This window comes from Uloborus diversus, chromosome 1 (assembly GCF_026930045.1).
Source record: "Uloborus diversus isolate 005 chromosome 1, Udiv.v.3.1, whole genome shotgun sequence".
Classification (NCBI taxonomy): Eukaryota; Metazoa; Arthropoda; class Arachnida; order Araneae; family Uloboridae; genus Uloborus; species Uloborus diversus.
The window spans coordinates 260,567,164-260,579,638 of NC_072731.1; the positions used below are offsets into that span (position 1 = coordinate 260,567,164).

The window sequence follows — 12,475 nt, forward strand, 5'->3', positions numbered from 1 at the left end:
TGTGCGTATGTGCGTATGTGCGTATGTGCGTATGTATCTCGCATAACTCAAAAATGGTATGTCCTAGAAAGTTGAAATTTGGTACATAGACTCGTAGTGGGGTCTAGTTGTGCACCTCCCCTTTTGGTTGCTTTCGGATGTTCCTAAGGGGGTCTTTTGCACCTTTTTGGGGGGAAATCATTGTTAATATCAATGCAAACTCAAGTGGTGTTATAATTTGGCGGTCACTTGGCGATATATCGCCAGTCTTTTGGTTGCCAAGTTTTGTCGCCAACTTGGCGAAAAATTTGGCGATTTTTTTTTTTTTTTAAATCTGCTTTCAATGTGGCCATTGCTAGTGATATTTAAAGAGTTAGAGAGAGAATCCCATTAAAATTGCAATAATAGGGAAATAGCATTAAATTGGTGTAAAAGGAAGTCATGTGATGCACACATCAGCTCGTTTAGTTTTACTTAGAAGTTTACTGTTGACAAGTTTTACTTGGAAGCAGAGGTGGCGATTGGAACTGAAAAGGGAGGAGGGATAAAAGAAATGACAACTAAAAGCCATAGGATTTTTAGCGGCGGCAATGAAAAAAAAAAGGAAGAAAAAAAGAAGAGAAAAAAAAGTACAAAATTTGGCTGGGATGACGTTTTACTTCATTTGAAAAAAATTAAAGAGACTAAGGGTGCAGCATTGCTAGCAACAAAGCCAATAAGATGCTTGGGTTTATCAATCGATCTATTTCAAACAAATCTAAAGAAGTTCTTCTGCCCTTATATAGAAGTTTGGTAAGACCCCATTTGGAGTATGCTCTTCAGTTTTGGTCCCCTTATCTTAAGAAAGACATTAATATATTGGAAAGGGTTCAAAGGCGGGCTACAAGGCTAATAAGTGGACTTCCCCACTTAGATTATGATTCCAGGCTTAGAAGGCTAAAAATGTACAGTCTTGAGCAAAGAAGAGACCGAGGGGACATGATTCAGCTGTTTAAATTTATTAAAACGAAAGATGTTACGGGGCTGAAGTTTAGCACTGAAAACAGGACAAGGGGTCATTGTTTTAAGCTATTTAAATCTCAGGCTAACATGGATATTAGGAAAAATTATTATTATAGCAGGGTAGTGGAACCTTGGAACAGCTTACCGGAAGAGGTGGTCATGAGCAAGGGAGTAGACAGTTTTAAGAGGGCCATTGATCTTCACTGGGGATTGTAAATTGACTAGGACCAGTCTAGCTGGGCCCAGAGCCTGTTGCTGGTCGTCACTTTTGTATTTGTATTTGTATTTGTAATGGATGCAGATGTTTTTCTCACGTTTTTCTTAAGATTTTGATGAACTATTTTCACGAAAACTTTCCCCCAGAAACACTTTGACATGAATTTGACTTACATTACTTACCCCAAAGTATTTTGTGAAGTCACAAACACTTGGTAAAAATTTCAGTAAGCAAGTATGATTTGTTTAAGTAAAACAATTGATTTACTAATATCTAAACAATGAATACAGAAACTACAAGTTACTACTTGTGCTAAATAATGTTTTGTAAACAGATATACAAAGTAAAACAAATAATTATGATCTGAAAATTTTGACACTTCTGTTTCTTTTTTAATTTTATAATTTCTAGTTTTGGTTTCTAAATTGGGAAATAAAATAGTGAATTATTTTTAGTGAGCCACATTACAATTAATTGAATATACAATTTAGTGAACCATAAAAAGGAGGGGGTTGCCCCCCCCCCCCCCCCCCCCGAATCGCCGCCACTGCTTAGAAGTTTACTGTCGACAAGTTTTACTTAGAAGTTTACTGTCAGTGGACAGTACATTGTTATTACTGTTGTTACTTATTATTATTATTATTATTATTGTGGTTACTTTTATTATTATCATTATTGCTTTTGTCATTATCATCATTACTTTTGTTGTTGTTGTTGTTACTTCTTTCGTTATCATTATTTCTGTTTTGTTTAATTAAATTGAATTATCATCTTTTTCTTCTGTTAAATTTAGCGCAGTTCTTTTCTCGCTGGGTCAGAAACTCATGCTCAAATCTCACAAAATTTTCGTCAGTTTGACGAAACGTTTAACCGGAGCGTCTTTCTCGAAGCCGTTGCGTCAAATACGATAAAAAAAATTATGAGATTTGAGGTTGCATTTTTGAGAATGCACAGGAGTTAGAAGAATAAATTTAAGATAATTATTTATCGAAGATGGCATATTTGCAGTACAAAACTATGGTAATAAAAAAACGATGTATAAGCTTAAAATATAAACGAATTGCAAAAAAAAAAAAAAAAAACATTGAAATGCTGAAAAGAAATCTAAAATGCTAGTTGAACTAGAAATACCTCAAATTTTTAATTTGTTTCTTTTTATCAGGAATGTCCAAAAATTCTGATAGAAACTTGATCCTTTCTTTGATGTCGGCATGGTCCATTAGATATAACCTTCCAAAATATGTTAGGGTTTCTTCCATGGTTATTTCAGGATACAGAGCCAATTCCTAAAATACACAAACAATTACGATTGACACAAGTCACAAGATTATCATAAGGTTTCATCGCTTTCACAGGAAAAACTCGAAAGTTCATAAACATTAACCATCTACCCTGTGCGCGTCTCTCTGTGTCTGCGTGCGTGAGTGTGTTTGTGTGTGAATAACCCTATCTCCACCAGAATGGCAATGTTTACCAGGTCAATACCGGTACCAATGGATGCAGAACATTCAGGGGAAGCCATTTCACCCTGCCTCGCCCCTCTGAACCTCAAGCCAGGCATCCAGTCCTGACGATCTGAGGACAGCCTAACCCCTGGATATCCTGGAGGATATCCAGGGGGTGACCCAGGGGCGTCCATCAATTGTCACCGCCGCAGGTGGAGAAATGGGGTAGGTGAATTGAACAGGGGCGGAGCTCACTATCTAATCTAGTAAATTACACATTGTTATACAGTAGACCCTCGTTTTACACGGGGGTTACGTTCCAGGGAAATGCCGCGTAAATCGAAACCGCGTAAATTGAGACCTAATAATAGTGTTAAAATAGGGGTTAGGTTCCGCAGATAAAAAAAAAATATTTCATTCTATAAAATGACTAATTCAATAATAAGTTTAATGTGTACTTATATTGATTTTTATGCACAACATAAATAAAGAAAACATAATCTAATTTTATGTTCCATTTATAAAGAAGAACTGGCTATGATAGTCTGCTGGCAGTCATTATGAATTTTTCTCTGTAATTTTTTTGGGGAGCATTAACGCATCCATGATCACTTGCGTCATTTCCATCCTAGAATCTTCCTTCAATAACAAATCAGAAAGATCATTTCTATTGTCTAAGAATGGCTGAAAATTTTCAATGTGAACGTTTTTGGTTGTGTGTCACCCAAGTCGGTATCCTCGTTGGTTTTGGCCTCCTTTGTCACTCCTAAAAGCTCTTCTTCCAGTGAGTTCTGAACTGTGTGAGTTTAATAACTTTACTTCTGGAAGAAGCTCAGGAACCAACACATAAAACGTCTCCAGGGGCTCAAGCTCGATTATTAGCACGCCAAAATGCAGTCGATTACGCGTAATCTGCAATCTTTAGGAGTTTGGATTTTGAAAGAGGGGACAATTTGATCTGTTTGCATTGACGCATCAGCGTAAAATAAAATAAAGGTGTCAAATCTTAAACCGCGTATAATCGAAACCGCGTAAAATAAACCGGCGTGAAACGAGAGTCTACTGTAGTTCACCTTATAAGTGTTGGTATTCGTCTTCGGAAGAGTCTGCTTCGAAACCAATAGAAAACAAGAGAAGCCAGGGTTAATTGAACATTGACGAAACAAGTTTTCTTCGCAAAGCGTTGTTTTGTAGTTTTCCTGGGGGAGGGGCGGGCATAATAGTAAGGCAGACTATAAATAAAAAATTGTCAAAAATGCTTTGTTGAATATGAGTAAAATGGAAAAACAAGGTAAATAACATACAAATAGTCAAGAAATAGCTAGTTCAAGTCTTTTAACTTTCATTTCTTTAGATATAATTTTCTAATCTAAAACTCTCTCTTGGGAAGCACGTCTTTCGTTTCGTTTCATAATGCTTATCGTTTCTTACCCTTCTAATCTTTATTTCAATATTCACAGCTTCAAATACACATCATTTATCCTAACGTAGTTTATCTCTAATCTCTCGCAAACTTAAGGGGAATTGAATAAACATTTACGTGAAATGCGATTGATTTCCAGTTTATTGACCTTTTTCCAAATAATAGAGGGACGGAAAGGGTGCGTTCTGTCGGCTATAATTAGATTTTTTTTTTTTTTTTTGAGCAATCACGATTGTTTATTGCTTTCATTTCACCATCCTTGATGTTGTGGTTCCTTTTTCATCTTGGATCAGGGACACCAGCACCACCGCCCACCGGCCTCTGCAGGCGCGGCTCCGAGCACTGCCTCCTGGAATCCGTTTCTCCTGGTCGATGGCGTCCATGTCCTACGCACACACGCGCTCATACACACACACATACATACACACACACGCTCATACACACAAGCCTTTACACACATACATACAAGCCTACGTGCATACACACAGGTCTACGCACACACACAAGCCTACACATGCATGCACGGGCGCGTACACATCACACACACACACACACACAACTATACACACGTAACCGCCCAGGAGGAGGGGTAGGCTTGGGGGACAGGAGTTTTTTCTAGAAACAATAGCCCCCTGAGTAGGGTCCTGTCGCAGCTCGTGATTGCAAAACACATAATTTGAATTCAAAATTTCAGAATTCAAATTAATTATCTTTTTTTTTTGTATTTTCGTCTTTTCAACTTAATTTTGATGGCAAAATTTTGATAACCTTTAAGTAATTGCAAACAAATGTCAAACACAGATCAATTACATCACTCAGAGAGTAGTTTCCCTCATGTTTTAGGATCCTCCGTCAGGAATAACTTGAAACGAGTTGCAGACAAATAACTTCATATAGAAGCTGTGTGGGTATATTCACTCGTATCTTTATACCTAAACTTTTTTCGCTATTTTGAAGAGGAACCGCATCGTATTTTCGTATCTCTCGCCGGTGTGCTGAAGTATTTTTCGCTACCAGTGTGAAGATATATTCAGATTCTGTACAGGTCCATCATTTCAAAACTTTGCGAAAGTTAGCAATGTGAATCTATTCAATACATTTTACTGTAAAAAAACGACAAAATACATGAAGAAAAACAAACTAATATTATGTTTCTAATATACAGAGGCAATTTGCCCTCCCGCCATCGATCTCCAAATGACGGGCCTGCATCTATATTAGGTTATTTGCCTGCAGTTCTATTATGAGCAGTGGCTTAGCAATGGGGGAATAGGGGGGTCAGACCCCCCCCCATGAGCCCCAAAACAATATATATGTGTGTGTGTGTGTATATATATATATATATATATATATATATATATATATATATATATATATATATGTGTGTGTATATATATATATATATATATATATATATATATATATATATATATATATATATATATATATATATATATATATATATATATATATATACAGTATAAGTGAACTTGTATAAGTAACTTGAGGGCATGGCTTTACTTTAAACTTCAGAGAAAAATACCCCCCACCCCCCCATGGATTTTTTCTCGCTACACCACTGATTATGGGTACTCCAAAATAATAAGCCCAAAACAAGTGCGAAACTGTCGTCTCTGGAAACTGTATCTCAGCTTCTCAGCAATCGCTTGCAATACCTCCGACTATGGGACAGTTATTTGTAGCTCAATGTTTGCGGACAATTCTCTGCGCACTCCCTTCACGCATTAAGAATGTCACTCTTGTTGAACGGCTATTTAAATTCGTTCTGCACAACTTAGTGACACAATTGAAACTTTGGCAGCAACATGTGCAAACGATTTGAAAAACATTCAACTGTTTTGTGGTGAGAGAAATTGCAATAATTAAGAGTAACTTTGAACCACGTGGATGAACTTTGCGCCATTTCATACTTTTTAGAACACTTCATAAAATAAAATACAGTACTACTAGAAAGTCTCTAGGAAACTGGAATTCCATAAACTTTTCTCGTTGCGATACATCAACGTTACTTATCGTTATTACACTGTAAAAAAAAAAAAAAGAAAAAAAAAAAAATCAGCACTTACTAGAAAATCTCCAGAAAACTGGAATTCCATAAACTTTTCTAGTAACGATACGGGTTTTTACTTCCTTTTACGAAGCAAAATTAGTATTGTATTCACGACAAAATTTTGACCCAAAAATGGAAATTAATTTCCATTTTGCTCGCCCTCGAATGAATGTTGAGTTTTTTTTTTTCAACCCGACCATTAATTACAACGTGGTTTCTCGTTACGTCTGTATGTACGTATATATGTGCGTATGTACGTATGTGCGTATGTGTGTATGTGCGTATGTGCGAATGTGTGTATGTGCGTATGTATCTCGCATAACTCAAAAACGGTATGTCCTAGAACGTTGAAATTTGGTACGTAGACTCCTATAGTGGGTTCTAGTTGTGTACCTCCCCTTTTGGTTGCATTCGGATATTCTTCAGGGGGTCTTTTACACCTTTTTGGGGATGAGTCATTGTTCATATCAATGCAAACTCGAGTGGTGTTATAATTTGGCAAACACTTGACAACATGTCGCCAAACTTTTGGTCACCAAGTTTTGTCGCCAACTTGGCGACAAACAAATTGGCATTCTTTTTTTATTTTTTTAAATTTGGTTTCATTTTGGCCACTATTGGCGAAATTTAGGGAGTTAACCATTGAATCAAATTAAAATGTCTAATATTGGGAAAATTAATCTGTATAAAGCGTTTTTTTTTGCTTCAGCTCGCAGCAAACTTGGGGCAAAAATAATTAAAATGTTTCTTTGCTTACTCCAAGGCACTGTACTATTATCATTTAATTGGCTTATAAGGAAGTCATCGATGCACACATCAGCTCATTTTAAAACGAGCTGATGTGTGCATCACATGACTTCCTTTTACTCCAATTTAATGTCATTTCCCCATTATTGGCAATTTTAATGAGATTCAATTGTTTACTCTCTAAATATCACCAACAGTGGCCAAATTGAAACCAAAATAAAAATAAAAATAAAAAAAATCGCCAAATTTGTCGCCAAGTTGGCAAAAAAAATTAGCGACCAAAAGACTGGCGAGATATCGCCAAGTGTCCGACAAATTATAACACAATTTGAGTTTACATCGAAATTAACAATGATTTCCCCTCAGAAAGGGACAAATGACCCCCTTAGGAACATCCGAATGCAACCAAAAGGGAAGGTCCACAACTAGATCTTACTAGGAGTCTACGTACCAAATTTCAACTTTCTAGGACGTACCATTTTTGAGTTATGTGAGATACATACACACATACACACACACGCACATACGCACATACATACGCACATACATACGCACATACGGACGTCACGAGAAAATTCGTTGTAATTAACTCGGGGGGTCGTCAAAATGGATATTTCGGGTGTCTGTACGTTCCTATTCATATATCCACGTGTGATCGGGTCGAAAAAAAAAAACTCAACATTCATTCGGGGGTGAGAAAAATGGAATTAAGGCCGATTTTTGAGTGAAAATTTTTTCGCGAATACAATACTTCCTTTTTTGTAAAAGAAAGCAATAAAATTGATAGCGTTGTTGTTAAAGAAGAAGCGTAACGTTACTAGAAAATTTTAAGGAAGTCCAGTTCCTTAGAGATTTGGTGATACTACTGCAGTTTTTTTTCTTTACAGTGTATACTTTTCTTCAAAAGAGACTGTAAGAGGAGCGCTGCACTCTACTTGCAAGTTGCAGGTAGCAGGACACTCTTGCACAATGCAGGACACTCCTGCTCTCGAGTATCCGGCTTTCCGTATTATCCGAATAAGTAAAAAATAAGGAATGATAGAACCGATCGTTTTCAAAACTTGTCGTGGGCGTTGGAGAAGGGAAAAGTGTCAATACGAACTGGAAAACATAACGGAAAAGGAAGAAAGAAAGAAACAAATAAACATCAGGAAGAGAGATTTTTAAAAAAATGTTTTTCAGACTGCTTGCGTAAGTGGAAGGACATTGTGTCGCGTCAAAGAGCTAAAAAGGAAAAAGCATGACCAATCTGCCTTTGCAGAATTTAGCCTTTACATAAAAACTATATACATTGGCTCTTTTTTGAGCAATCACGATTGCTTATTGTTCTCACTTGACTGTTTTGATGTCCTTTGATTTTATTTTCCCACCGCCACCCTCCGCAACATCACCGTGGACAGGCGGGCTCCTCACGATGCTGCTCCTATAGCAAAAGCCCTCTCCAGGTTGCATCCATGTCCTACACACACACGCATACATACACAACTACACACACACACACATACACACACACACACATACACACAACTACCCACACATTCATGCCTGCACACAGACACAAACACATATGCCTACACACCCCCACATACACATACCCCCCCCCCCACAGACACAAACATACATGCCTACACACACATACACACATCCCGTACACACAAACACATACCCCCACACACAAACACACACGCCTACATACACACACTCGTGATTGCGAAAAACATAATTTGAATTCAAGATGTCAAAATTCAAATTACTTTTTTTTTTCTTGAGTTTTCTTGACTTTTGGCGTTATGGAGTTTAATCAGGGCTTTTAAAAATCGGTTTAATGCTTTTTTAAAAATATTTTAAGGAGTCACAGTAGTTGTCAAGAAATTTTTTTAAATTTAAGTAAACTTTATATTTCTTTGAAACCATAACATGCATACTTATTTCGTAATCAATAATTTATTTTCAAAATTTAAAAATACTGCCTTTTTTTTAAAAAAATTCAAAAAATTGGAGAAAATTTCAATTTTTTCAAATCTCTAAGGCTTTTTTATTTTTGCACTAATTTAAAAAAAGTTTTTTGCTAAACAATCACTATAATCATCTCTAAAAATCTGTGCATTCATTTGCTTATGAGTTTATTAGAAAATTTTCTGTGATTAATTATGTAAAAAATCAAAGTTTTTTTTATTTGGTTTTTAAAGGTTTAACATGCTCTAACATTTGAGTAATTTATAAAATGCTTTTTCAATGCACAGTTTTGTCAAATATGTTATCCCAATTGCAAAAAGTATTACTTTAAAGCTGTACCTTTAATAGAAAAAAATCCTTAGGGATTCTAATGACATGAAAACACACAAAAAAAAAAAAAAAAAGATCATCGAGAAAAAGCAATTTAAAGTTTTTCTTTTGCATAAGAACACATAGCGAGCAATGTCTAAAACCACTCATAACTTTTTAAATATTTGAACTAAAGCGACGAAATTTTTTCCCCTGTGTTCAGAATAGTTTTTAGTTTTGAAATAAGCAATAAATTTTTTTTTGATCGTTTCATCATTTTTGAGGTACTATAACCCCTTAAGAGAGAAAACACCCTTTAAGTCTCCCCCCCCCCCTTCATACGAATATCTATAATTTTGAACATTTGTCCTTTCTGGCCTTTCAGAAGAAATAAAACGGTTAAAATAAGGCTCTCTTCTCCCTCTCGAAGTCTTTGCCATAGAATGATCGAGAAGTAAAAAAACAAAGGGTACGATGTCTCCAGGAAACGGCGGATGGTGGAGAGAAACGGTGATCCTATTCGGATTCCGAAGGTTCATTTACACTAGAATCAGTGTCAGAACTTATTTTCATGCCTCGCAGCGAAGTTGCTTGAATGTGTGTTGTAAAGGCGGGGTTTCATTTCTAACAAAAGTGTAGTTTTGTGGTTGCCCTATAGTCTTAAAAACTTATTTTTACTCATCAAAATAAGTTCTGTCTAAATAGCCTAAGTTCCGGTCAATGAAATTCAAAAGAAGCACATGAGCTCAGCTCCCGTGAGCTTCCATGCAAATAAAGAACTGAACTTTATAGTAAGCAGTAAAAGTTTTAGCATTAATCATTCTTTTGCACTGATCAAAATGTTTTTGTAATTATACGGGAGAGGAAATAGAAAGTGGAACTCTGTCCCAAGACCAACTTGTATAAGTTGCTCTTTGCTCCGTCCTATCCTGTTTTTTTTTCTATTTTTTTTTTGGGGGGGGGAGATGGTCGTATACAAATGATGTCATGCTTTGAGGGAGAGGGGGTTCGTGAAATTGCGACAGTATGTAACAGGGGCGGGGAAGAGGTAACAGAAAGTGTGACATCACACTTTTTTAAAAAATAACGATATGCTTTTGAAAAACAATGTGACATGTGACCAGGCCCGACTCCAGGGGTAGACGACCTGTGTCACCTAGGGCGGCAAATTTAACGATGACAAACTGTAAGGAGGTAAAAAAAGCGAAAAATTCAAATTTGTTCCTTAGTTTTTTTTGAGCAATCACGATTGCTTATTGTTCTCATTTGACTGTTTTGATGTCCTATCATTTTATTTTCCCGCCAGCATCCTCTGCAGCACCACCGTCGATCGGCCGAATCACGATGCTACTCCTCTAGCGAAAACCGTCTCCAGGTTGCGTCACTTACTTGCCTACACTTACACATACACCTACACAAACACACACACATACACCTACACATACACCTACACACACACACAAACACATACACACAACTACATACACATACCCCCCACACACAAACACACGTACACTTAACTACACATACACATACCCACATACACCTACACACACAAACACATAGACACACACACACACACAAACACACACACAAACACATACACACACAAATACATACACACACACCTACACATACACAAAACTACCTACACATACACATACCCCCCACACATACACGCAACTACCCACACACACAAAAAGACACACGCCTACATACACACACACACACACACACACACTCGTGATTGCGAAAAACATAATTTGAATTCAAGATGTCAGAGTTCAAATTATTATTATTTTTTCTTTGCATTTCAAATTGCAGCAATACGCGAGAGTATGCTCGATGATTTAAAAAACACATTTATTGAAACTCCCACATCATTCGAATTTTGCCATTTATTCCAAAATATTATTCCAAATCCTTCTTCTGTCATTTACAGGAGATAAAAGTTACAAAAATTCAAAAGACGGAATTTTTTTCTGAATAAAATGGGACCGTTTCCCAAATTTGGTTTTTGAGTAAATGAAAGGATTGAATACGGAGCTTTTTCCTTTAAAGAAAAAAATTACTGTCCACACACTGAACAATAATAAGGGTTGCTTGAGAAATGAAATTGTTACAATGTATGTCACTTTGTCAAGGATAGTTTATTTAAAATTGTTAGACAATATGTGGTAGCTTTCTCTGTATTATGATGTTCAATGCAAATTAAATAAAAACTAATTTATTCATTAAGTTACCGCCCTATAGCCAGGGCTAAGGCAGAAATACATGAAATACACCGCCCAGCTCTGTCAATTCCAGCCGAGGACTGCAGTTTCGTGCTTATTAGCACTCATCAGCCCGGCATAGGAGTGACTGAGCTGGAGGTGGAAAACCTCTTAAGGAAGCCTAGAGCGCCAAACAAACTGGTAACTAATACAGAATTAGCACTGACCAGACGAGTGACCGAAACAATGGTTCGGTTCAACTTGAATATTGAAGGCAAGGCAGGTATATTCAGTAAGTTACCACCCTATAGCCAGGGCTTCAGTGCTAATTCTGTATTAGCTACCAGTTTGTTTGGCGCTCTAGGCTTCCTTAAGAGGTTTTTCCACCTCCAGCTCAGTCACTCCTATGCCGGGCTGATGAGTGCTAATAAGCACGAAACTGCAGTCCTCGGCTGGAAATGACTGAGCTGGCGGTGTATTTCACGTATTTTTGCTTTAGCCCTGGCTGATGGGCGGTAATGTACTGAATATACCTTGCCTCGCGTTCAATCTTCGAGTTGAACCAAACCATTGCTTCGGTCACTCGTCTGGTCTGCTAATTCTATATTAGATACCAGTTTGTTTCGCACTCTTGGCTTCCTTAAGAGGTTTTCCACCTCCAGCTCAGTCACTCCTATGCCGGGCTGATGAGTGCTAATAAGCACGAAACTGCAGTCCTCGGCTGGAATTGACTGAGCTGGCGGTGTTTTTCATGTAAAAACTAATTTGTCTAAATTTTTCCCGGATTTCACTTACTCACTGTATTTATTACATATTTTTTAACTTTTATTTTGTTCCGTTTTATTCCGTTACAAAGTTTTTTTTTTTCTTTTTTAAAGGAAATCAGTTAAAAAACGAATAAATTTCATCTGGTCATTCATTACATTTTGCATATGAGGCAGTGAGAAGCAAAGGGATGTAAGTGGCAAAATTAAACATTTGGAGATAACCAGTACACATGGTAGGCGAACCCCTCCTCTGTCTTGGGGCAAGAGATCGTACTAGTAGCCCTGGTAGTTGCTGCAGTACAGCATGATTTAGAAATAAATTTCAACGGAAGCCTACCTAGGACGT

The 12,475-nt window shown here is 37.0% G+C and overlaps 1 protein-coding gene across 1 annotated transcript in view; it reads right to left on the reverse strand.

Annotated features, from left to right (window-relative positions):
• Positions 1-12,475, reverse strand: part of LOC129220388 (ABC transporter G family member 20-like) — a 77,069-nt gene that overhangs the window by 57,596 nt on the left and 6,998 nt on the right. The window contains 1 exon segment of the mRNA XM_054854804.1: positions 2,330-2,484. Coding sequence (XP_054710779.1) covers positions 2,330-2,484 — 155 coding nt within the window.